This window comes from Crotalus tigris, unplaced genomic scaffold, assembly GCF_016545835.1.
Source record: "Crotalus tigris isolate CLP2741 ecotype Arizona unplaced genomic scaffold, ASM1654583v1 scf7180000017666.27876245, whole genome shotgun sequence".
Taxonomy (NCBI): domain Eukaryota; kingdom Metazoa; phylum Chordata; class Lepidosauria; order Squamata; family Viperidae; genus Crotalus; species Crotalus tigris.
This window is the reverse complement of record NW_024096551.1, coordinates 5,629,825-5,645,564: the sequence shown is the minus strand read 5'-3', so window position 1 is coordinate 5,645,564 and position 15,740 is coordinate 5,629,825. Positions and strand designations below refer to the sequence as shown.

The 15,740-nt window shown below is 35.4% G+C and overlaps 1 protein-coding gene across 3 annotated transcripts in view; it reads right to left on the bottom strand.

The window, feature by feature from the left end:
* OSBPL10 (oxysterol binding protein like 10) overlaps nt 1-15,740 on the bottom strand; it is an 87,120-nt gene that overhangs the window by 39,339 nt on the left and 32,041 nt on the right. For 2 of the 3 annotated variants that reach the window (XM_039336325.1, XM_039336327.1), the window contains exons 4-5: nt 5,952-6,143; nt 3,062-3,272 (exon numbers count right to left, since the gene is read on the bottom strand). In XM_039336325.1, the coding sequence (XP_039192259.1) occupies nt 3,062-3,272; nt 5,952-6,143 (403 nt within the window). The remainder of the gene's footprint in view (nt 1-3,061; nt 3,273-5,951; nt 6,144-15,740) is intronic. The other variant, XM_039336326.1, reaches the window with a different exon arrangement.

The window sequence follows — 15,740 nt, the reverse complement described above, 5'->3', positions numbered from 1 at the left end:
ATCAACTAAGTAAGAAATACGGGGTTTACTTTTAATAGTAGGATTTCAGATTCATATGGGAAACATTGGATTTTTTTATTGTGCATCTCAAATACAAATGTTCTCTTGAATTGACCTGGTTGAAATTCAAAAATATTCAAAGAATGCTACTTTGCAGTAGTGCATTTCTTTGATTAAAAAAAGAATGAATATAATTTGAATCTAAGATAGCAGATAGATTGGGCCATGTGGATCTGCTTGGGTTCCAGCAGCAGGGGAATGTCCCATGGGAGCCCTAGGAGATTTTGGCCGCAACTTTGAATCAGAAAGCAGCAGAGCCTTGACGCTTTAAAGAAAAGATTGGAGAATCATTTGTCTGAAATGGTATAAGGTTTCCCACCTGAGCAAGGTATTGGTCTAGAAGATCTCCGTGGTTGCTTCCAACTGTGCCATACTGTTATTCTGATATGATTGCACCCATGTGTCCTCTCATGGCCCATTGCTCCCAAAACTCCCCATGGTTTGCAGAGGAGCTGAGGGTGCTGAAAAGTCCCAAAATATTGCTAGAGTGCTGCTGGAAGAAAACTCAGAACAAATCCAACTGAACACAAGTCAAGCCACTATACATTATGATGGTAAGAGCAGCGAAGCATCACTATTTCTCCAGTCTTGTTGAATCCACAGAGTGTCACCTGATAGCCCTGGTTCCTCCTTGGAAAGGAAAGCTCAGAAAAATACTCACAGGGCTGTGCAGAGGAATTTGTCAAACATCTGACAGATAAAATTGCTAGAGTCTGTTCAGTTTGAGATCATGCATGGAGCAAGTTCATTAGATATCCAAGGAACAAACTTGCCCAGTTATCCAGGAATAGTTTGACCCTGTTGGACCTGAGGAAGTAGACAGGTTCTTTGCAGCTATCCTTAATAGATCCTTGCCCTCCTGGCTGGTAAAAGCCTTCAGAGAGCAATCTGGGTCCAAGCAGTGATTAAAACATCATTGCAGGAAAGGTGTTCATGGCTCATGGATGCCTTGATTCCCTCCCCCCCCCCAAGAAACCATCATTAGGCCCAAGCTGCCTGTACAATTTTCCATCCAGTTTATCACCTCTCCTTTTTTAGGGAAGGTGGTGGAAAAAGTTATTGCACTGCAGCTCCAGAGGGCCCTAGATGAAATAGATAAGGTAGACAACCTTCATCTGGGTTTCAGGCCTGGTTATGGGACAGAAATGGCATTGATTGTGCTTGTGGATGATCTCTGATGAGAGTGGGATATGGGTCAGGCGTCCATTCTTGCTCTTCTTGACCTCTTGGTGGTTTTTGATATTATCAACCAAGTATCTTTTTGGGCTAGCAGTGGGGCTTAGGGCTAGTGGTACAGTATTGCATTGGTTTGACTACTTTCTCCAAGGCCAGTTCCAATCAGCGTTGATAGAGAGCAAGAGATCCAGCCCATGGCCACACCTTTGTGCAGTGCTACAGAACTTGGTATTCTCTCCACTCTTTTTTAACATCTATATGGAATTGCTGGGTAAGATCATCCGACACCATGGGATGAAATATTATCAGTATATGCTGATGACATCCTGGTGGTCCAAAAGATGCTGTAGCTGTCCTTTCTCAATGCCTGGGGTCTTGATGGAGGACAACAAGTTTCAACTGAATCCTGACTGCGGGTGCAGGGTACCTCAGATTCCAATGGTTTATCATCTTTATTTTGGGATACAGTTGTACTAATCCAGAGAGCCCCAGTGCGCAACTTGGAATTCTCTTGGATTCATGATTCCTGCTCATAGACCAGGTGGCAGTGGTGGCTAGGAGGGCTTTTGCACAATTTTATATTTAGCTAGTTGCACCCTTAATTGAATCATGAGGCCCTGAGCACAGTCACTCATACCCTAATCATCTCTCATTTGGATTACTACAATGTACTGTAATGAGGTTATCCTTGAAGAATATTCAGAAGCTACAGCTGGTACAGAATGCATGGCATGCACAATCCTTGGGGCCTCTAGGTGGCACATATAACACTGTTGTTACTCAAGCTGCATTGTTTACCAGTTTCCTTCCAGGTCCAATATAAGGTGTTGATTATTACCTTTAAAGCCCTACATGTGTAGGTCCAGAGTATTTGAGGAGCCGTCTTACTTACAATGGAACTGGCCCACCCTACTTGCACCAGTGCTATGGAGCCTGTCAGCTAAGGAATTCCAGTTGGCAGGGCAAGAAGAAGAGTATTTTCCACTGAGACCCTGACCCTGTGGAACATTTAACCAGCAGAGCTGAGAACTGCTCCCACCTGTCTGATCTTCCAGAAGGGCATTAAAACTTGGTTTTGCCAGTTGTCTTTGTACTCCGTAGAGGTACTCACTGCTGAAGGTGGTTAATGGGATAAGAAGACCTTATACCCAAAGCATCCATCTCCTTGATTCCTTTTCACTGCATAGTTTTAAATTTTTAATTGCTTTTCTATTTACCTTTTATGTCCTGTAAACCTCCCAGAGTTGTCCTACTGGAGAGATGGATAGTATCTCAGATGGATGATAGATAGATAGATAGATAGATAGATAGACAGATAGATAGATAGATGGATGGATGGATGGATGGATGGATGGATGGATGGATGGATATAATTACATCATGATTTGAAAAAATGCTTTAGCAAGAACAGCTAAATCACTCAGCAGCTTTGCATAGGCCAATGGAGTACATTTAGAAATATAATATACTGATTCAACATCTTCATTATATTTCTTTGAATTAATCTAATATCAAAAATAATAGTATAGAATACATTCATATATTATTGACAAAAACATCTCTATGATTTTCTCTCTACATAAGGTACATGTATAAATACTGTGTAAAATTTAATGTTATTCTCAAGATAAAAATACATTTTAATAATGACATAGTTTGTTATTTACTGAAATTCCAGATCTCCTTTTGATAAACTTTGACTAAAAACCGCACAAAATTTTCATCTACTGTGTAACTGAAAAACTCTAGTCCTATGGCAACTACAACAACACATGGCCAGTAAGGGACAAAAAATGAAAGAAAGAAACTAGCCAACTTTACGCACCTGAAGGTAATGTCCTGTTCCGAGGTGCGCTCACTTGGCTTATATTCTGTTGAAGCAAATGCAGGCATTCTCCCAGGCAACTGAGAGCAGCAGCAGAGGTAGCTTTTAAAAGCAGCAAGTCTTGGTCAAAGGCAGAAAGAGGACCAGAACCTGGAAGGGATTCAATGCCTTGCACTAAGTTCTTCTGCTGTCCTTCCACTTGGGCCATAATCTGCAAATATATATTTTACTTAAATTTATAGAAATACAAAATTTAATTTCACAAAAAGTTAATTCCACGGCATCCCATTTTCTGAGATGCAATACAATCCTTACCATTTTAAACGGGTAAGAAGTAAAATAAAATAGAGTGAAAGCAGACTAATTGAGGAAGAAATATCAGTCCTTTATGAAAAAGCAGATTCATTTCCCAAGTGGATAAACAGAAAATGAGTGCAAGGAAAAAAGAATGCGGCAATCACTTGGAACAGAGTAAAGAGAATTATGTTACAGAATGCCATAGAAGTCAGCATGCTAATGGAAAGTACAGTATGAAAAAGGACCCTTGGTGAAATGATGAAGTAAAAGACTGTGAATGAAGAAAATGCATATATGAAAATGCCGTAGAAATGAGAATAACAGAAAGTTACATAATGTGAATATAAGTAAACGACGCTTGCAAAGAATGTACTGAAAGAGAACAGAAAAGAAGGAGAGAAAGGGGCAATTTTGATGGAAATAAAAAGTGCTATGAAATATGTAGAAAAATTTAAATGTGTCCATAGTACAATGACTAAAAATAAAGATTCATAATGATTTGGGATGAAATGAAGTGAGAAAATGCTACAAAGACTATTACAAAGATTTTATGACAAATAAAGTGGTAAACTCATAAACACTTTGAAAAGATTGAAAAAATAGTAAAGTTACAAAAATAGAATGTTAAAAACTGGATATGGTTTGCTTATGGAGTGGATAATGCAACCAGTTTAATGTATATGTAGAGACTGCATCTTGGTCCAACAATTTGGAAAATGTTGTTACTACCTATGTTTCCCCGAAAACAAGACCTGGGCCACTGGCCCATTTCTTCTGCAGTGGCTTGCCGCCACTCGCACATGTCGCCTCCAAACTCCCTTTCAACAACAGAAGCCTTTAGGAAAGGCCTGTGCAGCTGAGGATAGAGCTACGGATTGACGCATGCATCAACCCCTGGCCTCCATTTTGCCGGCAGAGGCCAAATGGAGGCTGGGGAGCGATGTGCATGTCAACCTGGACCTCCGTTCTGGCCTGCACAGGCCTTTTCTGAAGGCCTCTGCAATGAAACGGAGGCCAGGGACGACGCATGTGAGCAGCAGCGAGTGGCTGCAGAAGTAGGTCTCCAGTGGCCACACGGCCTCCTGCTTCACAGGGCTATTGGTACCGCCACCACAAGGTGAGGCAGGTGTCAAGATGAGCGAGACCTGGCAGCTGCGGTCCTGAGGTAAACGGGTGCAGGGCACATGGGGCAGCTCCAACACCCACACCTGTCCTAGCTTGATTTTTTACGTTTCAGTGGCTGTGATTCATCACAAATTGTGTAATGTTTATGGACCAAATGTGATGAGTGAAGGTGTCATACATCAGTGGTGTCGAATGTTTAAAGATGGACGAACTGACATGCATGATGAGGCAAGAAGTGGCCGCCCATCTGTAGTCAGCAATGAACTCATATAGGAAACTGACAAAAAGGTCCGTGAAGTCTGTCGATTCACAATATCTGCACTTTCTTTACACTTTCTCCAAATTTCTCAGACTGTTTTGTACAATTTTCTGTTTTGACAGAAAATTTGGGATACCACAAGTTCTGTGCTCATTGGGTACCAAAACTCCTTTCTGAGGAACACAAAACACACCAAATGGGTTCACAATGCTGTTACAAGGTTACTTTATTCCCAGGTGGGAGATTTTTTTGCAGAAGGAATTTCAAACATTGTAAGACGTTATGACAAGTGCCTCAATTTGAATGGCAATTAGGTTGAAACGTAGTGTAATGTTCTAGTTTTCCAATGTTTATAATACAAATTCTGTATCTGCGAGTGTCTGTCATTGTTAACCAAACAGAGGTTTATTTCCAAATTGCTCACGTACATTATGTGCTAGGTCTGAAATTCAACTGTTATGTAATACACCATGATGTATCAAATCCTTTCAAAAGTTTTTATAGCTTTTTTCCCATTATATTTAACAATTTACCATCAATAACCTCAATGTTTTCCCTCTTTATGAAGCATTCAAGCCACAGTTCCATTAGCAAAAGCTTTCATTGTTGAGGCTTTCCCTTTTAAAAAAACATTACTATATACATTCTCATTACTTTTAATTGAAAAACAATCATTGTAGTTTGGTTGGGGTTTTTTTCTTTTGAAGTTTGAAAAAATAAGGACATTTTAAACAGAAAAGTATTTGACAAATCCATGAATGCATGTAATTCTGCCTCAAAGGCAAAATACTAAATTGAACCCACATCATTCTAGTTTCTTCCCTCATCAAATACTGAACTTTATGATTACAAATCTCTAATATTAAAAGACAAAGATACATCCTTTTTTTCTGATTTTAGGACTGCCTACTCTTATCAAGGCAGTGATTTTGTGAGAGTATCCCAAAGATTCTTTTGAAACTCCAATAAAAGCTTACCAGCCCAAACACTTCAAAATATTTGCTTTACATAAATACTTTACCAATACAATTTAGTAAAAACTAGTAGTTAGCTTTTAAGGACTTCAACAATTTAGATAAATTGTTAGTGTTAATTTTTTTTATAGTGTTCTATAGTACAAAGAAGACAAATTCTAAATAAATATCTAACCATGTACTCCAGAGATTACATCACATTTTCACCCAAAGAAGAATTTCACATATTTCTTACTTCTCTGACTCCATGAAGCTGGTGGGGATACAGAGGTTTGGTTTTTCGGGCTACCACAGGAGATTTGTGATGTGTTATAGTGACAACTGGAGGCCCACTCTGATTTACAATTTTTTGAGAATTGAGAGATGTGGAGTTAGCTGTTCCAATGGGCAACAAAGTCAAGCTTTTTGCTCGTGAGGTCAGAGTGCTCTAGAAAAATCAGAAAGTTAAATTAAATGATATGAAAAATGAGGACTTCTCCTAAGTAACAAAGAAACATTTGTACTTGTGAAAAAAATGAAAGCATTGCTGTTATTTAGTATTCTTTTTCCTAAAGTAATATTTTTATTGGTAAGGGATTCAAGATAGTCAAAAAACAAAACATCTAATACAATAAAATATCATCTAAAAGTACTGTCAATTAAGTGCCAAAAATCTTGTTAAAGAGAAGTCTCAATTTTTTTCATGATCTCTTCATGAAAAGAATGGGAGTGCGGGTCTTTCATAGATTGATGGCCATATAGAGAAAAGTTCTTTCCCATATGCCTAGCAAGCACATTTTTGAAAATAAGAACAACTTTAAGGATGCTTCTCATGGTATTAATATCCAAACAAGCTCATGAAAATAAATGATCTCACAGCCACTCATGCTATGCAACCAGGTTATCCGATGGACTACCTGATTACATCAGTCTGTCCCATTAGATCTAGAACAGAAGGCATGTTGCAGGTATTATCTGCCAGGAACCTACATGCAGTGGAACTCAGAAGGCAGTTCTTCTCTTCTATGATATCCACCTTATGGAATATTCTACTCCTGAAGTCAGATTAGCTTCATACCCATTATCATTCCGGATTATATGGCAGCAAAACTTTGAAACCTGGTTTTATCACCATTACCAGAGATCCGGATGGCTCCACAGTAGTTGATCTTTTTACTCTGTATGGTTTGAATATTTTCACTTTTATAGCACTTTTAATTTGTAATAATTTTCATGTGCTTATACTTATTTTTATATATTTATTATTTTTATTCATTGTTGTACATCACCCAGAGTCACTCTTGTATAATGGGCAGCTACATAAATGTGATAAATAAATAAATAAATAATACGGCGGCCAATGTTTCTCTTATTTGCAATTATTAGAAAGATTTAAAGCATACAAAAGAATTTATGATTTTGAACATTGTTAGACTGAATTGTATACAAATGATGAACACGTAGTTGTTAAAACTTATACACTTTTATTGACATGTGAAAGAACGTATGATAAAGAGGAATACAAAATTTGATTACAATATACAGATGGAACGATGGGAAAATATGTAGTGGAAAGAACTGAAATTTACACTATATTATAACCTTAAAGAGAATTTTATAAAATGATATACTGTTGATAAATATTACAAATTGTCCTGAATCTATAAAGGCATCTCAAATTTAAATTGGAAACATCAACAAGAAGGGAACATTTCATCATGTTTGATAGATACGTAAAAAACCCTAAAAAGTTTGGATTTAAGCACATATACTGATTCAGAGGTTTTTAAAGATTAATATATAATTTAGATCACAGGCTCTTCTTTTGGAATTGATGGACAAACAGTTGGAAAAAATCATGTAACTTTGTTTTTGTGCATGATAACTGCAGCAAGTTTATTGTATCCACAAAGATGGAAAGATTTGGCACTATTCACAAAGGAGGAATGGTTGGTGATATAAGATGATGGAACTTGCTGAAAAGGCCAAATTGGTTTCTCTGATCAAAGAAAAGATAGTATCTATACAAAATGTTGACTAGAAACCTTTAGGGGCAACAAAAAAAGAACTTATGATTTATGGTTTTTAGATAGGATGGATTATAAATGAAAAAGCAACCACAGAGTAAGAAATAAGTTTATAATTGAATTGAAGCTATTCTTTGTATCTTTTCTTTTTTCTCTTTCTTTCCTCTTTCTTGCATTTTCAGCTTTCTTCTAACTTATTTTTTATTCTTTCTCTTACTTTATATTAGTTTGTATTATTTTTTCATATTTCTTTTTTAAAAAATGTTAAATAGAAATTATATTACAAACTTTAAAAATTGGGATGAAAGTTGGAAACCTTCCAATATTATTTAAACAAAACAACAACAAAACACCACTGGCTAGTGAGATTGTCACATCATACAACCTCCTGAGATCCTCCAGAAAACTGCAAGATAAGCTATAGCCCTTTAAAATATTGTCTACTTTAGCAGAATACCAGGTTCCTCCACTACAACAATGCTGATTTGTCACATTTAAAAACACTAATGTCTAAAAAAGGCTGTCTCACAAGACATTTAGAAGCAATTTTACCTAATTGCTTTATAAGCTATTATTATTTATTATTAGCGTATAGCATTGTTCCATTAGCAAGGAGACTACAATGCTATTGCTGAGTAGTAGTTTGGCTGCCTATTTACCAGCTCTGTTGGGTATATGTTTGCATACTTCTTCCCACAATGCACCACAGGATTCAGTTTTAGTTAACTGGCCCTCATCCAATCAATTATAATGCTCAAACTCTTATTCAGATTTTCCATTCTGTATCTTAATTTGAGGTGAGACACTGGACAACCTCTTATTTCAAATATCCTTTATCAACATTAGGTATTAGATAAAGAAAAGTATGATGGAGAAGACAAATGTGCAAGAGTTCAAGGAAAGAATGTCTGTGAAAGACTGTATGTTTCTGCTGAGAACCACAGAAATTACCTTGGAGTAATAAATAAATTAATAAAATATTAGTTCACCCCAGGGAAACAAGAAAGTGTGACATGGAAATTAAAGTTCTATATTAACTCTTTTTGGTATAAAAAGGAAGGAAGGGAAAATGCTGTCTGGCATTCAAAATGTGGTTTCTATAATTTATATCAATACAGTAACATTCCACTGAAAGCAAGGAAGAAATGAAGAAAGAGATGAAGGAGCTTTTAGAACAAAATAATACTATTTTGAGGGATGACATACTTTTAGCTTTATCTGGAGTGGCCTCAGTGGTCGTGAAGCTGGATTCTAGAGTGGAGGAAATTGAAGAAACAGTAGAACTTTTGGATTATAAATTCCAAGATATGCAGAAAAAAGTGGAAACTTCACAAGATGATATTCTCATGTTTCAGTACAGACAGATGGAATATGCTTTGAGAATAAGAGGCCTGAAAGAAGATAAAACCCAAGACTTGATGGAAATGGTGATTAATGACTTGGCTGTTATTTTGAATATAGATAAAGATGAGTTACGTGGGGAAGTGGAAAGAATTTATAGAGTTAATTCTTGGATTGCAAAACAGAAGAATCTGCCTAGAGATGTGGTGATATATTTTGCTAAGAAGTCTTTGAGAAATCAGATTCTGCAAATTTTTTACAATAAAAGATTTCAGATTGCTGCCCAAGATATTATTATTTTAAAGGAAATTCCACCTAAAATTTTAAGAAGCAGAAAAGATTTTGCTTTTCTAGCAAATGAACTTAAAGCAAGACTGATGCCATTTAGATGGGAGATTCCGATGGGTATTGTTTTGAGCCATGCAGGGACACGTTATAGACTTAATACAGTTGTTAAAGCTAAGGAATTTTACAAAACGGTCCTGGGTGCAGGCTCACCTTTGCCCATGATGCACAAAGTCCTGAGTGATAAAGAGATGGAACAGAAACCTGAAGGTACAGGTGCGATGACTGCTGGACAGGTGGTATGGATGTCTCAAGCAGAGGTTAAAGAACAGAGAATGACCCGTGCAGCACATAAACGTAAAGAAAAAGAACAACAGAAAAAAGAAAAAGAAATTAAAGAATCTACTCAGCAAATTGTCTCAATGCCGGTGGGAGGAGCAAGACCCAAAAGCTCTACAACATATTCTTCAGTAGCAGAATTTGAGGGGATCTTCTCCAGGCTCAAGGCCAAGGGAGATGGCAAAGCTCCTGACCTGGAATGTTAATGGATTAAATATTCCTCAAAAGAGAAAAAAAAATCTACCATTATTTAAAGCAACACAACAATGATATTATCTGCTTGCAAGAAACTCATATTACATCTAAAGATCAAAAATACTTAAACAATCCTCGTTTGGGATCTCATTTTGTATCTCCCGCCCCTGGGAAAAAAGGGGGTGTGGTAATTTATGTTAAGCAGAATTTATCTGCTATCCTGTTAGAATCAGATCCTCATGGAAGATATGTTATGCTTGAACTTGGTTTATATGGCAAGAAAATTCTTATTGTGGGGCTGTATGCACCAAACCAGCAACAGGAGCAATTCTACAGGTTGCTACATCAGAAAATAACCTTGTTGGACTATAGATCTGTGATTTTAATGGGAGACTGGAATGGTGTCTTAGATATACAAAAGGACAAAAAAGGCTCTTCTACTTTTTTTAAACAGGCTAAACTACCTAAAGCCTTCTTTGACATGAAAGAAGATTGGGAATTGAGAGACTATTGGCGTGAACGTAACCAAGAAGAAAGGGACTTTACCTTCTTCTCAGATAGACACCAATCTTTCTCAAGAATTGATTTTTTTTTTATCACAACAGATTTATACAACAGGGTGAAGAATGTAAAAATTTTTCCTAGGACATTGTCTGATCATAGTCCAGTTTGGATGGAACTGTTTGCTGAGAAAGAAGACAGGAGATCCTGGAGGGTGAATGAGAATTTATTTAAACAAGAAAAAAATGTCCATAAACTAAAGGAATGTTTAAAGGAATATTTTGCTTTAAATATGAATAAGGGAACATCAATGTCAATGGTGTGGGATGCAAGTAAAGCTTTTATGCGTGGTATTTTGATAAAAATGAATAACTTGCATAGACAGAAACAGATTCAGAAACGTAAAGATTTAGAAGAGGAGATTAAATTAAAAGAGAAACTCCTAATTTCAAATCCTTTAGATGAAAAGGTGAAAGGAGCTATAAAACTGTTAAAAACACAATTTAACATGTTGATGGCTGATCAAGCTGCAACCAATTTACTATTTATGAAACAAAATACATTTTGTAACGCTAATAAACCAGGGAGATGGTTGGCTTATCAGTTAAGAAAGAAACAGAAACAGAGGAATATAGATAAAATAAATTATAATGGTAAATTGGTTTATCAGAAAGAATTGATTAAGAAATCTGTTTTAGAATACTACCAAAAATTATACAAGAGTACTAATATTCAAACTACAGATATAAACAATTATTTAGGTAAAGTTAATTTTTCTAAATTAACAGAAGATCAGGAAAAAGAGATTAATGGTTTAATTACTAAGGAAGAAATTGTTACAGCTATTAAACAATTGAAATTGGGCAAAGCGCCGGGTACGGATGGGTTGACATCTATTTATTATAAAACTCTAGTAGAAGAGATGACTCAACCGTTGTGTGAATTGTTTAATAACTTATTACAGGGGTTAGAGATCCCTCCATCTTGGCGTAATGCATTTATATCACTGATTCCAAAAGACAATCAAGATCTTACATTGCCTAAAAATTATAGGCCTATATCTCTTTTAAATGTGGATTATAAAATTTTTGCAAAAATTTTAGCCAACAGGCTTATGGGGATCTTGCAGCAGCTTATACATAAGGATCAATCGGGTTTTATAACTGGAAGGTATATGAAAAATAATGTCAGACAAATCATTAACTTATTAGAGTATTTAGAAAAGAATAACCAAGTCTCTGCAGGCCTGATATTTTTGGATGCTGAAAAAGCCTTTGACCAAGTGAATTGGCAGTTTATGTTATGTTTAATTAAGGAGATGAATTTTGGACAAAATATATTACAAGTATTATCTAATATATATCAAAAACAGACTGCTCAACTTATTGTAAATGGGGGTCTGTCAGAGGCTTTTGTAATAGAAAAAGGTACAAGACAGGGATGCCCGTTATCTCCGTTATTGTTCGTTTTAACATTGGAAATTTTGTTGATTAAAATTCGGGAGTCTCAAGAAATAAAAGGAATAGAAATTAATAAAAAAGAATATAAATTAAGAGCCTTTGCAGATGACTTGGTTGTTACTTTGTCTCAACCTACTTGTTCAGTGGTAAAATTATTACAATTGATCCAACAATATGGACGTGTTTCTGGTTTTAAAATTAATAATAATAAGACTAAAATATTAGCTAAAAATATGACTAATGGTGATAAACAGGTTCTAGTTAAGTTAACAGACTTTGAAATTGTTGATAAGGTAAAATATTTGGGGGTTATATTATCTGCTTCCAATGCAAAATTGTATAAAAATAATTATGAAAAGCTGTGGACGGAGGTACAGAAGGATTTAAAAAATTGGAACAATTTACAGTTATCCCTTATGGGTAGAATTGCAGTTATTAAAATGAATGTCCTGCCAAAGTTTATTTTTCTGTTTCAAATGTTACCTATTCTAAAGAGTGAACGTAATTTAGATGAATGGCAAAAAGGTATTAATAAATTTGTTTGGGCAGGGAAAAAACCAAGGGTGAAACTTAAAATAATGCAAGATTTTCGTGAGAGAGGTGGACTCAAGGTACCAAATATGAAATTGTATTATGATGCTGTAGTATTAACATTGATCAGCGATTGGGTGAATTTAACAAATATAGAAATACTTCATTTGGAAGGTTGGGATTTACTTTTTGGATGGCATGCCTATTTAATATTTAATAAAAAAGTGGATTGGGTTTTTAAGTCTCATATTATAAGAATCTCTTTGCTTAGAGTGTGGAGGAAGTATTACAAATGTGATTTTAAAATACCATTATGGGCTATACCTCGGCATGCCATAGAAGGCATAAGGAAAGGGGTTAATATGGATATGGTCTCTTATGCACAGTTACTTAGATGGGATGGCCAAGACTGGCAGTTAAAATCTTTGGAAGAATTAACACATGAAAATCTAATTTATTCATGGTTCCAATATAGACAAATAGTGGGTAGATGGAAGATGGATTGTAAAATGGGCTGGCTCAGAGAAGATGAAATTCTTCTAAAACAAGTAAGAGATCAAAGGCCAACCCATATAAAGAGAGTTTATGGGGTTTTAGTGGAATTGGATTCAGAATCTGAATTAGTTAAAGATTGTATGATTAAATGGGCACAGAATATTGGTGAATCGATTTCAATGGATACTTGGGAACTTATTTGGATAAGAAATGTTAAATTCACACAAGCGCAAAATTTAAGAGAGAATTTTTATAAGATGTTTTATAGATGGCACCTTGATCCAAAGAAAATGTCCATTATGTACCCTAATTTACAGCCGAAATGCTGGAGATGTGGACACTTGGATGCTACTTATTATCATATCTGGTGGACGTGTAAGCATATAAAAGCTTTTTGGATTAAGATATGGTGGAATATTCAAAGAATTTTTAGAAAGAGGGTAAAATTTACTCCGCAATTATTTTTATTAGGTATTGTTATTGATTGTGATGCTAAGGAGGTTATATTGATGTTAAATTTGATTACAGCCGCTAGGCTGTTAATAGGACAATATTGGAAGAAGGAATCCTTGCCTACTTTACAAGAGTGGTTTTATAAAGTTTCGTATTTGGCAGAAATGGCAAAGATTTCGGCTTTTTTAAAGGAGCAATCTCAAGAGAAATTTTTTGCGGTTTGGGAAAAATGGATAAATTTTATACAACATAATTTGGATATGGAAAAATATTATTATATAGAAAAATAACTTGTAATGATTGTTTTTTTTCTTTCTTTCTTCTTTTTTTTTACGCTTTATGTATTATTATTCATATACTTTTTTATATATGTTTTATTTTTCGTCTACCTTTTTCTTTTTTTCTTTCTCTCTCTTTTTTCTTTTTCCTTTTTTCCTTTTTTTTCTTTTTTTTTTAGTATATATTATTCACTTTAAAGCTTATGTTATGTATATTATTATTATATATATTATGATTACGATTTTTATTATTATTATTAATTATCTTACAAATTGTAAATGTTATTTTTAAAATTTGTTAAATAATCCTATATTCAGTTCTGGGAAGTCGGGGGGGGGAGGGTGGGGTGGTTTGGGAGGGGGGGTGGATGTTTATCTGTAAAATTTCTGAAAAAATTCAATTTAAAAAAAAAAAAAAATACAGTAACATTCCAGTAAAACCTGTGGAGCATTTTCCAACCTTGCCTACATCAAAGGGCTGATATCAATCATCCACAAAAAATTTGAGTCATGTCAAGATACATGCAAACAACATCACTGCTCTATGAGCTGCACCAGGTGCTGGATTGTCACCTTTAAATTCAAGGTGCTGGATTGTCACTTTTAAAGCTCTACACAGTACAAAGCAGGTTACCTATAGGAACCGTTTGTCTCCAATCTTTTCTGTTCATTCCACTAGCTTTGGTAAGATGGGTGTGCTCTGGACCTCCTCTATTCAACCGTGTCATTTTGCAGAATCCATGAGACATGCCTTCTCTGTCATGCAGAACAACAGCTACTCTGAGATTTGCAAGGCTGCAATCCTGTTGGTCTTCTGCAAAACTTTAAAGGTCTGACTTTACTTCTCAAGTATTCGAACTAAAGGGTTAAGTGAGCCCTGTTGCTATTAATCTGACTATAAAAATAAAAGGTTTTATTTGGTCATCTGGTGCACTGAATATTGATTGTTAACATCTAACAAACAATTAAAAATAATAACTATTTTCTTTACTTAATGTTAGCGGCCCAGAGTTAACTGCTGCATGGTGGGAGGTCATATAAACTGTTTAAGTACATACATAAAACTAAACAGGCACAAGAAGCTAATGGAGAAAACAGACAAGAATCCAATGAAAGAGCATTATAATAATCCCTTATGACAAACAGAAATAAAATGATGGCATTTTAATACTACTCAGCAATTGAAGCTGTTAAAAAAGCACTGGTAAAATGAAATGCCCTGACTAATATGAACTGGGGAAAAAGAGGGAGAAAAAGGAACACAGTAAATATCATGTTCAGAAAGCTTGAGAAAAAGAAAAATACTAACACCAGAGCCAGAGAAAGGTTTAAATTAGATCACAAAAGATCAATGGCCACCAGCTAGCTCAAAGGAGTTCTAGTTAAAGGAGTGCATCTAACCCTTCCTTCACTGCCCTTTCAATTGTATGACCTGCAAGCTGAAATTTCTAAGAGTAACTTCTAAGAAAGAGCTTAAAGCAAGGATTAGGCTTTTCTTTTTAATAAAGAAAAAAAAATCTGTCCCAGTTATTTTCATCTATAGAACCAATTAACTGTTAAGAAATATGGTAATTATTTCTAGAAAGACAATAGGATGTTGAACTGTAAAGATAGTAAGACAATCTTAGACAAAAAAAGCTATGGTCCTTGCACTACATAAGAATTTTATAACCATAGGCATGAATATATATAATGCAAATTAATCAAGTGAAGTAGAATGTACATTTATTTATTAAATTTCTATACTCCCACAATAAAAAAGGCTCCCCACAGCTTAAATAAAATATTTTTAAAAAATTTAAATCATTCACAGAATAAACTTTGCAATAAAAATTAAAAAACATGATCAAACATATAAATTAAAGATCGCATTATAAAAATGAAGGGTGTTTAAAGCAATTCTGCTGGATAGTTTCTAAAACATCCCAAAGAAGAGAGTTAGACTGATCATTACCAGAAATCTTATTGCTTTAACCCCCTAAAACAAGGGTCCCCAACCTGTGGGCTGCAGCACTGTAGTGGGCTGCGGCTTGCTGGCCACCAAGCTGCAGGACAGGTTGGCCAGTGTGCGCGCATGTGCATGCACACCCTCTCACTTGCACTAGCACTGTGGCCATGGGGTGCAAAAATAGGATGCCAT